This window comes from Rattus rattus, chromosome 2 (genome assembly GCF_011064425.1).
Source record: "Rattus rattus isolate New Zealand chromosome 2, Rrattus_CSIRO_v1, whole genome shotgun sequence".
Taxonomy (NCBI): Eukaryota; Metazoa; Chordata; class Mammalia; order Rodentia; family Muridae; genus Rattus; species Rattus rattus.
The window spans coordinates 7,721,773-7,737,423 of record NC_046155.1 but is presented as its reverse complement, the minus strand read 5'-3'; the positions used below and the strand labels follow the sequence as shown (position 1 = coordinate 7,737,423).

General features: G+C 50.2%; 1 protein-coding gene across 1 annotated transcript in view; it reads left to right on the top strand.

Annotated features, from left to right (window-relative positions):
* Positions 1 to 211: 211 nt before the first annotated feature.
* Positions 212 to 15,651, top strand: part of Muc5ac (mucin 5AC, oligomeric mucus/gel-forming) — a 28,785-nt gene continuing 13,345 nt past the window's right edge. The window contains exons 1-26 of the mRNA XM_032891419.1: positions 212 to 296; positions 932 to 1,006; positions 1,768 to 1,827; positions 2,149 to 2,410; positions 2,656 to 2,770; positions 3,156 to 3,246; positions 3,878 to 3,987; positions 4,108 to 4,321; positions 4,417 to 4,542; positions 4,729 to 4,846; positions 5,029 to 5,167; positions 6,349 to 6,459; positions 6,955 to 7,024; positions 7,108 to 7,245; positions 7,324 to 7,488; positions 9,341 to 9,435; positions 9,962 to 10,088; positions 10,357 to 10,612; positions 10,759 to 10,811; positions 11,223 to 11,323; positions 11,646 to 11,797; positions 11,994 to 12,132; positions 12,225 to 12,338; positions 12,445 to 12,624; positions 14,366 to 14,605; positions 14,990 to 15,146. Coding sequence (XP_032747310.1) covers positions 212 to 296; positions 932 to 1,006; positions 1,768 to 1,827; positions 2,149 to 2,410; positions 2,656 to 2,770; positions 3,156 to 3,246; positions 3,878 to 3,987; positions 4,108 to 4,321; positions 4,417 to 4,542; positions 4,729 to 4,846; positions 5,029 to 5,167; positions 6,349 to 6,459; positions 6,955 to 7,024; positions 7,108 to 7,245; positions 7,324 to 7,488; positions 9,341 to 9,435; positions 9,962 to 10,088; positions 10,357 to 10,612; positions 10,759 to 10,811; positions 11,223 to 11,323; positions 11,646 to 11,797; positions 11,994 to 12,132; positions 12,225 to 12,338; positions 12,445 to 12,624; positions 14,366 to 14,605; positions 14,990 to 15,146 — 3,493 coding nt within the window. The remainder of the gene's footprint in view (positions 297 to 931; positions 1,007 to 1,767; positions 1,828 to 2,148; positions 2,411 to 2,655; positions 2,771 to 3,155; positions 3,247 to 3,877; positions 3,988 to 4,107; positions 4,322 to 4,416; positions 4,543 to 4,728; positions 4,847 to 5,028; positions 5,168 to 6,348; positions 6,460 to 6,954; positions 7,025 to 7,107; positions 7,246 to 7,323; positions 7,489 to 9,340; positions 9,436 to 9,961; positions 10,089 to 10,356; positions 10,613 to 10,758; positions 10,812 to 11,222; positions 11,324 to 11,645; positions 11,798 to 11,993; positions 12,133 to 12,224; positions 12,339 to 12,444; positions 12,625 to 14,365; positions 14,606 to 14,989; positions 15,147 to 15,651) is intronic.

The window sequence follows — 15,651 nt, the reverse complement described above, 5'->3', positions numbered from 1 at the left end:
AGGCTCCACCTGCCGGCACACCCATCCCTGACTGCTGCTATTACCCAGCCTGAAGTGACTGAGTGCCCACTGTTTACCTGGGTGAGGGGAACCACAGGCCTGCCCCACCCACACACGTGAAGCCACTGGGGCTGGAGCCAACTCTTGGACTACAAAAGGCTGCTGGTGACTAGAGTCTCTCCTCAGAGGCTGCCAGTGGGGACATTTCCCCATGCTCCATAGCATGGGTGTTGGCCGGAGAAAGTTGGCCCCATTCTGGGTCCTAGCCTTGGCCTTGGCCTTCAACCAACACACAGGTAAGACTCAAAGTGTCCATCTTTCCTAGGCCATTTAGAGAGACCTTTTCACTCCCCCATGCCCTGGACTCAGGTGGGCAGTGAAGTTCAGAGTCTTATCCAGGTCTTGGCAAGCTCTAAGAGTGTGTCTGTGAAAGGGTCCTGCCATGTAGCCCTTGCCTTGATCTGACAACTTCTGTCTCTAACTCAAGAGGCAGGGAAGTAACTCTGGTATACAGGGGATGGAAGCTGGGCATCCAATGTGGGGGAGCAGAAGGCTACATCTCAGAGCCCCCAAACTGGCCAAGGTAGTCTCTTAGCCTGCTCATATGCTCACAACGCTTTCTAGCAAAACCTCACAAGAAACCGTGAGCTGCAAGCGGTCCTGGGAATGTTGTAGTGTCCCTTAACCTGGCCCTAGCAGGAGGTGAAGGCACCAGAAAACTAGACTTAAGGGGCAAGTCAGTCCCAACTTTGCTCAAACCTATGTAGGTATGGGAGTGGGCTATTCACCCACCATTAAGTGACTTTGCATCGGGGTCATTAACTAGTGATATATTATGTTCCTTCCTCCATCTTCTTGCTGGTGGCCAGCAGCCTGGGCTGCCTGAAGTCCCTGTCTGCCTTTCAGTTCAGGCCCATCTCCTCTTCTGTAGGTCAGGCCCTCCAGGACACTCAGAAATCTCACCTTGAACACTACTCTGACTTATCTCAACCTCAAGAGCATGTTGGTGAGTCTTAGCCTTTGGTCCCCATTGCACCTGCCAGGTCCCCACCACTCTACCAGAGTATGGCCTTGGGTCCCCGGGGCCTTCTTGCCTTGATGGCTCCTCAGTTAGCACACTGAAGAGTCAGAACCCGGAATGGCTGCTCTCCTCCTGTTCCCAACTAATCCAGCTCATGGAAGTGTCATAGGTGTCTGTACTCAGGCTCTGGAGAGAGCTACGGAAAGTCCGTCAGGTTGATTGGGCCATGACACAGGCTTCCACCTATGTAGATCCTACCTCTGTCTCTCTTGCTTTGATTAACCCATTTCAACACCACACTCACCTTTTGTGTCTTGACCCTAGGAGCTAGGGAATCAGGCACATATGTCAAAGCAAGGGGCCTCGGGGGGCCTCTGGGGCCAGCTGGCACCTTGCATTTACCCAAACTGGTTAAAAAAGGGAAGGGGTGCGAGGTTAAGCTGCTGACTTAGATTCTGGCATTGGTGAGGGTCAGGACACAAGCCCCATGTGCGAACAGAAGTTTCCGGGCTCTGAGAGCACTAAAGAATGATGGCTTCAGAGGTCAGTGAGAGAAGAGGATGCGGGATGTAGGCCTCAGGCTGGGCCATGCCCATCCTGGATCTCAATAGGCAGTAGCATCCACGCTGGACTGGAGACCTGGGAGTCTGCTTCTGCTGGCTCTGTGCCCTTAGCCTCTTCCCCTGTGTCACAGTCACCCCATTACCTCACCGTGCACCCGATGATCCAAGCTCCTGCCTCCATAGGTACCCCACTCAATAGAGTGACCATCATCCCACCTCTGAAGACCATTCCTGTGGTACGAGGTGAGTAAACCCCAACGTGTACCTGGGAAAGAGGCCTGCTTAGCTGGGGTATGCTCTCTTAGGCCTGAGAGTTACTTAGACAAGGGTACCTGGTCCTGGATGATACTTAGACCTAGGAAATGTTGAGAGGGGTGTCCAAAGCTGCTGTGAGCTGGTCCCAGGGTTTCCTAAGTCAGAGAGGATCTCAGAGGCCCACTGTGGGCAGCAGCTTCTCTGCATGCATGAAAAAGGTGCCATGTTAAAGGCAAAACATGGCGGGCACATCAGGACTCTGGGACCAGAATAGTTGCCTTCAGAGCCTGTCATTGCTTTGGTCCACAGCCTTCAACCCAGCACATACCAGGCGGGTGTGCAGCACATGGGGCAACTTCCACTACAAGACCTTTGATGGACAGGTCTTCTACTTCCCTGGTCTGTGCAACTATGTGTTCTCGGAACACTGTGGGGCTGCCTACGAGGACTTCAACATCCAGCTCCGCCGTGGCCTGGAGTCTAATTCCACCACGCTGAGCAGGGTCATCATGAAGCTTGATGGCCTAGTTGTTGAGCTGACCAAGAGCTCCGTCTTAGTCAATAACCACCCGTGAGTCTGGGGCAGTATTGGATGGAGGTGCTTGGTGGTATCTCAGGGATGTGAGAGACATTGGCATTGCTAGCAAGACTCTACTCTGAGGAGCAAACCCCATGCTAGAACTGCCTCTTAAACTCTTCCTTAATACTGGCATTCCAGGTCCATGTCTGTCACACACATGGCTGTAAGGATCTTCTCACCTGGGGTCTTTTTTGTCTCTGCGCCCCTCAGTACCTTATCCCTACTCTCTTTTACAGGGTCCAGCTGCCCTTCAGCCAGTCTGGGGTCCTCATTGAGCTCAGCAATGGCTACCTGAAGGTGGTGGCCAGGTTGGGGCTGGTCTTCATGTGGAATGATGACGATAGTCTTCTGGTGAGGGAGAGTAGAGTCTCCTGGTGGGGGGTGGGCATGGGTGGGAGTGGGCATAGCTTTCTGGTAAAATGGGGGCAAAGAATGGAGTCTCTTAGTGAAATCAGGAGGTGGGTAAGGAGAAGGGGCATAAGGCCCCACACAGCTAGGGAAGGTGAGCATCCAGATATCAGCAGAACCTCAGGGTCTTTGCCCCCAGACATAGGTCCTGTGTATTTGGGATGGTTTCTTGAGCCCTGCTCTGAGTCAAGTCTTCATATAACTGATGGGGAGGGTCTTTTGGCTTGTGTCTTCTCTGAGAACCCTCACCTTCTTTTGGGGCGTCTATATTTTATATCCTGGGGTGTCTATAGTGGCAACAGGCGTCTGATATCTCCTCCAATTTCAGCTGGAGTTGGACACCAAATATGCCAACAAGACTTGTGGTCTCTGTGGAGACTTCAACGGCAGTCCAGAATCCAGCGAGTTTCTCTCCCACAGTAAGTTCCCAGGCAATGCCCCTGGGGCCCCAAGAGGCTTAGTCTCCCAGTATTTCAAGCCGTGTATCTATATGTGTATGTAAACAGATGCTCACTCTCTCTCACAACTTGCATATGCCTGCTGCTCACATAGGCATGCACATACACATAGGCTTCCCTCTCACAATCCCAGCTCATGCATAAGTACACACAGACACATCTGCACATACCCATATTTGTGTGCATGTATACTCTTGGCACCACTATATATACTCGGCACCCCTCGCAGGTGCATGTGGGGAACAAGATGTCCGGCAGAGCTCTGGTTCTTGATACAGCTATTCTGGGGACACAGACCTTTACATGGAATCATCCTTGCTTCTTTCAGGCCTGAGAGGGTCATATTTCTTTACCACTATATAATGGAATCACAGATGCAGCTGTCTCATCCAGATACTCCCACACCCCTCCCTCTTCCAGTCTCCCCAAGTCCCATATAAGCTGTGGGTAACAACCTATCCATGCGTATGTCTGCTTCTGTCAGGCAATGTTGTATATAGGCTAGCAGGGGTCAAACCTTTGGGCTTGGCCATTGAGATGATGGGCTAAGAGCCTGGGACCTGTAGACAGAGCTGCTCTGGACTTCCTGCAGATGTTAGGCTGACACCCCTTGAGTTTGGGAACTTTCAGAAGATGGATGGCCCCACAGAGCAGTGCCAGGACCCTCTCCCCGTGCCCCAGAAGAACTGCTCCATCAGATCTGTGAGACTTGAGAAGAATGGGTGGATGGGGTGGGGAGGAGGGCTGTGGGTTCTGGGTTAACCTAGGTGTTTCTGGGAAGCCTGGGATCAAAACTCAGCGTGGGCACCTGCCATTGTCCAGGGCATCTGTGAAGAGATCCTGAAAGGTCAGCTGTTCTCAAACTGTGCGGCCCTGGTGGACATCGGCAGCTACCTGGAGGCTTGCCAGCAGGACCTCTGTCTCTGTGAGAGCTCTGACCCGTCTAACTGCATCTGCCATACCCTGGCTGAGTACTCTCGGCAGTGTGCACATGCCGGAGGACAGCCCCAGAACTGGCGGGGTCCCAACCTCTGCCGTAAGTACCCTCAGCCTCACCTTCCCATCATAGCATCACCCGTCCGGTAAATGGGACCTGACTTGATATGACCTTTCTTTCTGGTGTTCTTGCAGCTCAGACCTGTCTCCTCAACATGGAGTACCAGGAATGTGGCTCACCCTGTGTAGACACCTGCTCCAACCCCCAGCATTCCCAGGTCTGTGAGGACCACTGTGTTGCTGGCTGCTTCTGTCCTGAGGGTAAGATGGAGTCTCCACCCCAACCCTAACCCCAGACCTCCAAAGCACACAACTGCTTTGGTGGTTCTGCTGTATTGTCCAGCCTTGGTGAGAGATCCCTATGACCCTGGCCAAAAGTGTCTCTGTGCTATTGATGTTTACTGGGGTTCCTGGATGGCACCTATCACATGGACTTGCTTTCTACAGGTATGGTGCTTGATGACATTAACCAGACGGGCTGTGTCCCTGCGTCCCAGTGTGCTTGCCTGTACAATGGGACATTGTATGCACCGGGTACCAGTTATTCTACTGACTGCACCAAGTGGTATGTTTTGGATTCCCCATTCAAGACCCTGGCATATACTTTCTTCCTCGGGATTTGTGAACTTGTTGGGTCCCAGGATGATGTGGCCAGTGCCCCATGGGCAGGAGCCTTCAGTTTGGTGGCAAAAATCATAGGAGTGTGTATGGGACTAGTACACAATATGTCCTTCTTCCTACATGCAGCACGTGCTCTGGAGGTCAGTGGAGCTGCCAGGAAGTCCCATGCTCTGGTACCTGTTCAGTAATGGGAGGCTCCCACATCTCCACGTTTGATGAAAGACAGTACACAGTACATGGGGACTGCAGCTACGTGCTGTGCAAGGTGAGGTCTATGTTGTCCTCACCTTGGGCTTTCTGATTTGGGGAGCTGCACCAAGACAAGGGCCTCCCTAGGTATCACTAGTCTAGGCTTCCCATCACTACTGCATCAGGGAAACCTTGGGGGACTTCATGGTAAAGTCATGAGGAAATATTTTTGCCTGCTGGCCCAGGGCTCTATGGAGTCAGTCAGCTGTTGATTGATCCTCTAGTTCTGAATGACCCCTGCACATTGCTCTGGCCCTTCTGATCTTGTTTTCTTAAAAGAGACTTAATATTTTATTTGCGTATTTTACTTATGTGTATGCATGTGTTTCTCTGTGTGTACATGTGCCTGGTGCCATGGAGGCCAGACGAGGCATCATACTCCTTGGAGCTGGAGTTACAGGTGGTTATGAGCTACCTGATGTAGGTGCTGGGCACTGTACTTTGGCCCTTTGTAAGAGCAGTACCCAACCACTGATCCATCTCTCCAGCCCCTGTCTTGTTTTATTTTTGGAATAATTTTATGTTTACAAATAAATAGGAAGTCCAGGGAGTTCCTAAACCTCACCGACTCCAGCAGCCTCCCCTGCAGGAACATTTTGCTTTAGTATGATGCATTGGTTACAACTAATGCTGAGAAAACAGTCAGCCATTCCTGTCCACGGTAGAGATCATCAGGGTGACTCCTGAGCATGCCCCAGGATTTCACAAATGTGAAATATCCTGTACCTTAGGATCATCCAGTAGTTCACCATGCTGACCATCCTAGACTGTACCTGACCATCTTCCTCTCCACCTTGGAAACCACTGATCTTCAAAACACACACACACACACACACACACACACACACACACACACACAAACGGTTTTCCTTTTAAAAGTATTTTTATTTATTTATTGAAAATTTCATAAATGTACACAATTGTACATTTTGATCACTTTCTCTCCCACTCCCAACTCCCCTTAGTCTCCCTCCCAACTTTTAGAATTATTGCATTCAGTAGGTACATTGAGCCCCCTTGTTGGGGGATAGGGAGACTCGTGGCATGTGCTCCAAAGAGAACCTTCCTCCTGGATTCAAATGGCTGCTTCTTAGAGTCTACGGCAGTGGAGGACTGGAGATTTTCAACAAGGGGAGTGAGAGGATGAGGTGGGCAGGGGTTGAGGCAGTATGTAAGGACCTGTGTCATTCCCTGTAGCCCTATGACAGCAATGCCTTCACTGTGCTGGCTGAGCTGCGGAAGTGTGGACTGACTGAGAGCGAGACTTGTCTGAAGACTGTGACGTTGAACCTGGGTGGGGGGAAGACGGTGAGTATCACAGGGAGAGCTGAGGAGAACCCTGGAAGAGGTAGGTCCTGGAAGGTGGAAAGAACATGTTCATGTTGCCTGTGACCTCCGCCTAGTCCCTGGATTCACATCCTGAACAGTGAGCACGTACATTGTCTGTGGGCCTTTCTGCAGACTGTCCTAAGTAGAACACAGCGGGTGTTCGATACTGGGATTGCACCAGCTGGACCCAAGAAAGAGGACTCAGGCATTTCTATCCAGTACAACTTCTCCGTTATTTTTTTATATATTAGTTTCTGTTTTTATATTACTTAAGATATGATTCTTTTGAAAGTTTACAAAGTCAGGGCAAGTATGGGACCTGATCTTGAAACACGTTTACCTCATGGGGGCTACAGCTTTGTAGCCCAAGGTCTCCTAGTGAGCACACTTCACAGCCTGTGTGGGTTACCACGGGACAGTGGAGAGATATTGCTCAGTCCCATACTGACGCCTTGGCTCTGCAATTGGTTCTAGGTGATCACAGTGAAAGCCACTGGAGAGGTCTTTGTGAACCAGATCTATACCCAGCTGCCGGTATCCACAGGTGAGAGCTGCTCCTGTGAGTCTGAATGTGTAGATCTATCCACGGGACATCACCACCTTGAAATCCTCATTTTCTGCCCACAGCCAATGCTACCTTCTTCCGGCCTTCAACCTTCTTCATCATTGGCCAGACCAACCTGGGTTTGCAGCTTGAGATCCAGCTGCATCCCATTATGCAGGTGTCCGTGCGTATAGCACCCGAGTTCAGGGGGCTAACCTCCGGTAAGAAGCCCTGACTGCGTCTGAGCCCATTCCGTCTTAGAGCCCACATGGGGCCTCAACCCGCTTTTCTGCTCCTAGGGCTCTGTGGTAATTTCAACAGTATGCAGGCCGATGACTTCCAGACCATCAGTGGGGTTGTGGAGGGCACAGCAGCTGCTTTCTTCAACACCTTCAAGACTCAGGCGGCTTGTCCCAATGTTAAGAATATCTTTGAGGACCCCTGCTCGCTCAGCGTGGAGAATGGTGAATTTCTTTATTTAGCTGTTTGCCTATGCTCTGCTGAATGCCGAGGGGTTTGTGTACTTGGTTTCATTTGTGATCTGGTTATTTCCCAAGAAACATTTTCTCAGCGAACTCTGACCGGGCTAGGTGTTCAGCAGTCTTAGTCAGGGTTTCTATCCCTGCACAAACCTCGTGACCAAGAAGCAAGTTGGGGAGGAAAGGGTGTATTCAGCTTACACTTTCCACATTGCTTCTCACCACCAAAGAAAGTCAGGACTGGAACTCAAGCAGGTCAGGAGGCAGGAGCTGATGCAGAGGCCATGGAAGGATGTTTCTTACTGGCTTGCTTCCCCTGGCTTGCTCAGCTTGCTTTCTTATAGAACCCAAGACCACCAGCCCAGGGACGGCACCACCCACAATAAGCTGGATCTTCCCCCTTGATCACTAGTTGAGAAAATGCCTTACAGCTGGGTCTCATGGAGGCATTTCCTCAACTGAGGCTCCTTTCTCTGTGATAACTCCAGCTTGTGTCAAGTTGACACACAAAACCAGCCAGCATACCAGCTGTCTACCCTGAAGTGATGAATAAGCAAACTAGTGTGTACTGTATTGTGTCAATCACACACTAAAGATACCCCACAGAGGGCACTAAAGTGTGTAGATGTCATATGGAGGAATGGAAAAAGGAAGCTTTCTCTTGGAATAGTTTGACTCAAAGTGAGCTCAAATTTGAATCCTCTATTTCTCTTCTGGTGTTTTCCAAATGTCTACATTTGTAGCGAGTGGCCTATCTATTGTATTTGATCTGTCCTTGTTGCCTGTCTGTAACAAAATGTTTTGCCCCATATTTTATTGAGCAGCATGAAAAATATGGCCTGGGGAAGCAATGAGAAATTCTTTTTCATAGACATTTTAACAGTTTTACAAAAAAAAATAATTTTCCTGACCTCAGTTGACCTGGAATATCACTCAAAACTACACACAGAATTTATCAACCTGTATCTGCTTGCTGCTTCCAACATTTATGGGGTATTTACTTTGTGTAATGCTGATTTCAGCCTGTTGGATGCTTTCGGCACATGATTATAATAATACACGTTCATTATTTTGGGTCAGGGCATGGAAAAGGACACAATTTAAGATTAAAACTATAAATTTGTCTTAGATTGTAAAAGCTAGTTATGGAAGAAGTCCAAGGCATAGCAAGGTCAGTCATATGGTTCTCTTAAAGGCAGGTTAACTTGAACAGGCTAAGTGTATGATAGGACAGCAGATTGGGTACACTGTCTTCAATGAGTCACAAGGCTTATTATTAACTTGACTCTAGCATCTGGAAAAAGTACATTCTTTTTGAAGACCACAGGTATTTTCAGAAAAAATTTATTGCTACAGTTTATACCATGTAGTATTACCTGTGAAACAAATGTGGATACCCTAGGGAAGGGTGGTGACCAGTCTCTGTGTAGGCATCATATGGCAGGAAGATATGATGGATCTCCAGGACAGATTCAAAGATGGCAGGGACATCATCTTCTGTACACAGGGCATTGGACTTCAGGGACCCTGATTCAGGATAAAAGAAAGGAATAATGCTCTAATGTACTTGCGACATTGTCCAGCCCCATGAGTAGGGTTGAGGAGGTGGGGTTCAGGATCAGCTGATCCTTCACCATTTTCCTCTGTATTTTTGTTCAGAAGTCTTGACTATTTGTCCATGGCAATGGCCATTCATATTCCTAGGAGGTGAGAGGTCTGGGGACATAGGAAAGAAGAGAAACAGTGATTGTAACTTCTCTATGCCTCATGACCCCACGTGGGAGAAACCCAGGGGCTTGGGTAAATAAGTAGCTGATGGATACCTTTCTATCCACAGAAAAGTATGCTCAGCACTGGTGTTCTCAGCTGACTGATGCCAATGGCCCATTTTCCCAGTGCCATGCCACAGTGAATCCCAGCACCTTCTTCTCGGTAATGCCCACTCACCGCTTCTTCAGCTAGCTAGGACTCCAACACTGCATTGTGTGGTCCATATTTGGAAGACCAAAAGACACTGGAGGGAGGCAACTGACAGGCAGCTTGTGGCAGAAATATTCTCCAAGTTTGTATCTCCATGACATCCATGGTCCTTATTTTCTCATTGCATGTTCATTAAGTTTAGATCAAACCTCAGGTCTGTACTAGGAATAGGACTTAACACGAATCTTTTGAGACGGGTGAGTCATAAGACAGTACAGAAGACAGGATATTCTAGAGGTGGGCAGGTGGGTCTCAGAGATAAAGGGCCAGGGTCTTCCCAGAATCTATGTCCTAGAGGGAAGGTTGGCTGCTTGAGAGATCTCAACATTAAAATTAACTAAAGAGGAATGGAAGGTGGGGAAGTGTCCTGAGGACGGTAAGGAAGTTAGGCATACATTAGGATTGGGGAAGGGGCAGTCAGATATCAGGCTCCTGAATGTGAGCTGGGTCCCTGATACCCCAATGTCTCTACATCCAGAACTGCATGTTTGACACGTGCAACTGTGAGAAGAGCGAGGACTGCATGTGTGCCGCCCTGTCCTCCTACGTGCGTGCCTGTGCTGCCAAAGGCGTGCTGCTCAGTGACTGGAGGGGTGGCATATGCAGTGAGTATGCTGTGGGTAAACAACTCTCTTTCTGTACAGGCCAGGGCCCTATCCTTGGCCTAGTAGCTAATTGGATGCTCCAAGGGTCTTATTCCTACGTCAGTCTCTGAAACCAAGGGAGACCCAAGCCACTGTTACCAAGAGAACTAATCGGGAGACAGTGTCTGGAGAGCTGAAAAGGCTTTGAGCTGCTAGGTCCTCTTGTGGTGATTGCCAGGCTATGTGTCCACCAGTATTCTAAGTGTCCCTTCTTTCTGTTCTCACACAGCAAAACCTACAATTACCTGTCCCAAGTCCATGACCTATCAATACCATATCAGCACCTGCCAGCCCACCTGCCGGTCTCTGAGTGAGGAAGATGTCACCTGCCATGTCAACTTCATCCCTGTGGATGGCTGCACCTGCCCCAAAGGCACCTTCTTGGATGATTCGGGCAAATGTGTACAGGCCACTAGCTGTCCTTGCTATTACAAGGGATCCCCAGTTCCCAATGGCGAGTCTGTGCATGACAACGGGGCCGTTTGGTAAGACTCTTAGTCCTGGCAGAGTATGTTTCCAGGGGACCTTGTCACCTTGTTCCCATGCACCTGAAACCATGCAAACAAGGAGGACATGGTGGGGATTCACAGGGCCTAGAGTGGATGCTATTCTAAAAGCCCTTTACTTACAGCACCTGCACCCGAGGAGCACTAACTTGTATTGGAGGGCCTGCCCTGATTCCAGGTGAGCCTTTAAGGAAGCTTGTCAACTTGGGGAGAACACCCAAACAGGTACCAGGGCTCATGCCCACTGCAAGTGAACAGAGCTGGGTTGATGATCGGTTTCACTGTTGTGGCATAGTCTGTGTCTGTGTGCCCTTGGGCTCCAAAACAGGGGAGCTGAGGGTGTGGTCACTGTGCACATATAATCATGAAACATTCAGTGTATTCTCAACTCATATAATACACATACACACTCACATGCACTCTGCATGTATAACATGGATGTGCACCCCCCCCACCTCCATCACAAGGTAGGCAGCACATGCTTGGCTCTCTGGAAACAAATGACTAAGTTATCATGGCACTGGCCACCCTCAGAGAAAGCTTGGCAGGGATAGATGGCATAACCTCACTGGTCCTCTTCCTTCTTCAGTCTGTGATGCTCCCATGATCTATTTTGACTGTCGTAATGCCACACCTGGTGACACTGGAGCTGGATGTCAGAAGAGCTGTCATACCCTCGATATGACCTGCGTAAGTGACCTGGTCACTCCCTAATAACCGTCCCTGGGACCTTCCTGATGAAACCCTTACTTCCTTGACCTCTCCTGCTACGATGTCTGTGGAGACCATTGGCCCCCCTCATGTCTGCTTCTGGAGAAGAGCAGCAGGGCCTTCCAATGCTGAGGGCCCTCAGGGCAGCATGGGTAGACTGTATTCTCTGAGCACCTCTGGTCTCTCTGCTGTTGAGTGTCCTGTTCCCATGGTACCTGCAGCTCTGCAGACCAAAAGGACATGTCAGCCCCAGGCACCCATTCATATTCAGTCCCATTCACCCTGTCCATATTCCATACAGTACAGCTCCGAGTGTGTGCCTGGCTGTGTGTGCCCGAACGGGCTGGTGGCAGATGGCAATGGAAGCTGTGTTGTTGCTGAGGACTGCCCTTGTGTGCACAATGAGGCCACCTACAGGCCTGGGGAGACCATCCAAGTGGGCTGCAACAACTGGTATGTGGGGGTCACAGTGGAAGAGGCTTTGTTGGGAATGGACTGAGCTTAAGCACAGCTTCTGAGGCACGCACGGCCTAGGCTCCCAACGTGTCTAAGCTCTGTGCTTCAGTTTCCCATAAGGAGTCCCCATAGAGCCCCTGGGAAGGTGTCCATTCTGGTGGGATTCCTCAGCTGACCTCCATTTTCTACTCAGCACCTGTGAGAACAGGATGTGGCAGTGCACAGACAAGCCTTGCCTGGCCACCTGTGCTGTGTACGGGGACGGCCACTATATCACTTTTGATGGGCAGCGCTACAGTTTCAGTGGGGACTGCGAGTACACACTGCTGCAGGTATGCTCGTCTGACAGCCTCACCCATGGCCACGCACAGCCCTAGGAACTCACCACCCTTCCATGTCCTCTAATGCTCTTCTGCTGCTCTAGGATAACTGTGGTGGGAACGGCAGCTCCCAGGATGCCTTTCGTGTTGTCACTGAGAACATCCCCTGTGGTACTACAGGGACTACGTGCTCAAAGGGAATCAAGATCTTCCTGGGGGTGAGAGGAATTGAACTAGCAGAACACCCTGGGGTTGCAGAGTGGTGCAGGGGCACATGGAGGGAACGTGGTCCTGGATAGGCCCTGAGGATCTCTTGCTACACAGAACTATGAGCTGAAATTGAGTGACAGCAAGATGGAGGTGGTCCAGAAGGGTGTGGGGCAGGAGCCCCCCTACTTCGTCCATCAGATGGGCAACTACCTGGTGGTGGAAACCGACATTGGCCTGGTGCTTTTGTGGGACAAGAAGACCAGCATCTTCCTCAGACTCAGCCCTGAGTTCAAGGTGAGGCTGAGTGAGCCACGGAGGCACCTTCTGTTATCCCTCTCAAGGGTTGGTGGGGTGGGGGTGGGGGGAGATGAACAGAGAGAGACAGAAACACACAAAGACATAGAGAGAGAAGTAAGACAGAGAGACAGAAAGATTGAGTGAGAGATAGTCAGAGATGGTCAGAGAGAGTGAGAGAGATCACAAGACACATGCAAAGAGACAGAGAAAGGCAAAGAGAGACAGAAAAGGAAGGGTGGTGGAGATGGCTCAGTAGGTAAAGGCACTTGCTGACAAGCTTTATGACCTCAGTCTAGAGGTTAATCTCCAAGACCCACATGGCAGAAGGAAGTGACCTCTGAAAGAGCCCTGTGTAACATGCATCACACACACACACACACACACACACTACAATTAATGTAATACACACTGACTGACCTCTGAAAGAATACTGTGGAACATGCATCACACACACACACACACACACACACAACAATTAATGTAATACACACTGACTGACCTCTGAAAGAATACTGTGGAACATGCATCACACACACAGACACACACACACAGACACAGACACACACACACAGACACACACACACACACACACACACACACACACACACTACAATTAATGTAATACACACTGACTGACCTCTGAAAGAGCCCTGTGTAACATGCATCACACACACACATATACAGAGACAGACACACGCACACAGACACACAATAGACAGACAGACACACACAGACACACAATAGACAGACAGACACACACAGACACACACAGAGACAGATACACACATAGACAGACACACACAGACACACACACAGATACACACACACACACACACACACTATAATTAGTGTAATACATTTTTGAGAGATAGAGGGAGGGGATGGGGGATGGATGGGAAGAAGCTTAGGATAACAATAAGGAGACCTCCTGCTGTGCATATCTTGCGTGGTGGGGGTGTAACAAATGACCATAAACTGGGTGGCCAGTTCTCTTTTGTACCTGGACACTGGAAGCCCAAGTGATGTATCAGTAGGGCTGCGACCCCTCTGGAGGCTCCGGAGGATCTTTCTTGCCTCTTTAGCCTTTGGAGCTCCAGGTGGCCTTGGATTATGGCTTCATTATCCTAGTCTCTATCTCTGTTGCCACATAGTTTTCCCATAAGTGGTTGTGTCTATACTTTTTTCTCTTTAATAAGGACACTAGACAGGGGACCCAGAACCCACCCTGCCTTAGTGGAGTCTTATATCACTTGACCACATCTTCAAAGATTCTGTTTCTAGGAAGGCACCATTCACAGGCACCAGAGTTAGAACAAATATGGGCCCCACTGTTCAGGTCACAGTAGTTTTTATTTTTTTGGACTGCTATCCAAGACAGGCTCTAAGCTGACTGTGATGGCCCCACGCTTACCCGACAAAGTGACTGTGAACTGGTTCTAAAGTCAATGTAGAGGGAAGAAGGATAAAGCGGCCTCATGGAAAAAATGAGATTCCAAGCTGGGGGACTCCTAGCCCTCCTAGGAGGTCATGGGCAGGGGTCATGGCCTAGGGCAGACAGGAATGGGCACAAGTACCATGCACTACCACTGGACACCAGAGGGGTTGCCTTCCAAACTCACATTCACTGTGTTTCCTGGACTCATCCTTCAGGAAGCTGGGTGGCAGTAGGGTAGATCAGATATCAGGGTAAAGGAAGGGGGCTCTGTCCCACACCTCTAATCTCTGTGCTTCTCTATAGGGCAAGGTCTGTGGCCTGTGTGGGAACTTTGACGACAACGCCATCAATGACTTCACCACACGCAGCCAGTCTGTGGTCAGTGACATGCTGGAGTTTGGAAATAGCTGGAAGTTGTCTCCGTCCTGCCCGGATGCCTCGGTGTCCAAGGATCCCTGCACTGCCAACCCTTACCGCAAGTCCTGGGCCCAAAAGCAGTGCAGCATCATCAACAGCGCAACCTTCTCTGCCTGCCATGCTCATGTACGGCCATGGGGCGGGATGGGCTCTGGACCTTAGGATGGAGAAGCCATCAGCCAAGGGCATGGATGTCTGGGGCTCAGGGACCCACACGCATACATCAGAATGGACTATGGTTTGGGGATTGTTGACTCTGAACATGGACTGAGGAAGCTTCAGGCAGCTGTACGATCAAGGCCAGCCTATGGATGCTATGATGGTCTGGCAGGATATTCATGATCATACGTTTGTCACCATGGACTAGTAGAAACTAGTCCTAGCCAGATGGTATTTTCCTCAAGATGCATTAAAGGGCCAATAGTTTCCTGAGGCAGGTTTAGGCTACTGTGTGCACTAAGAGATGGGGGTGGCGGAGTCCCCGGAGCCTGATGCTTTTGTCTTCTTCAGGTGGAGCCGGCCAAGTACTATGAAGCCTGTGTGAGTGACGCCTGTGCCTGTGACTCAGGGGGTGACTGCGAGTGCTTCTGCACTGCTGTGGCCGCCTATGCCCAGGCCTGCCATGAAGTGGGAGTGTGTGTGTCCTGGAGGACTCCAGACATCTGTCGTGAGTGGCGCTTTGTCTGGGTTGCTGAAGGTTGGGGCTGGGGATGAGGTGGGTGATAGCCTTCTCTGCTCCTCCTGATTTGGTTCTGGCCAGTGTGTGTGTGTGTGTGTGTGTGTGTGTGTGTGTGTGTGTGTGTGTGTGTGTGTGTGCGCGTGCTCCCTCCCGCCACATGCACACCTGCCAGAACCCCAGTGGCCTGAGCTTCAGCTAGAAGAGAGATCACTGTTGCCTTGGGAGGAAAGGCGCTCTTGACTTGAGGCTGAGCTGGGAGGGAGGGTACCACTCTGTGTGCATGCACACACACACGCACATGTTGTGCACACTCTGACCACTCAACAGGTGTCTCTAATATGAGCAGCTCCAAGGGCTGGGAACTGCCAGGGATGGGCTATGATATCTGCTGTAGACTAGGGTTCCAGGCAAGCGAGGCCAGATGGTATTTTCCTCAAGATGCATTAAAGGGCCAATAGTTTCCTGAGGCAGGTGAAACAGAAATGAGGGTGAG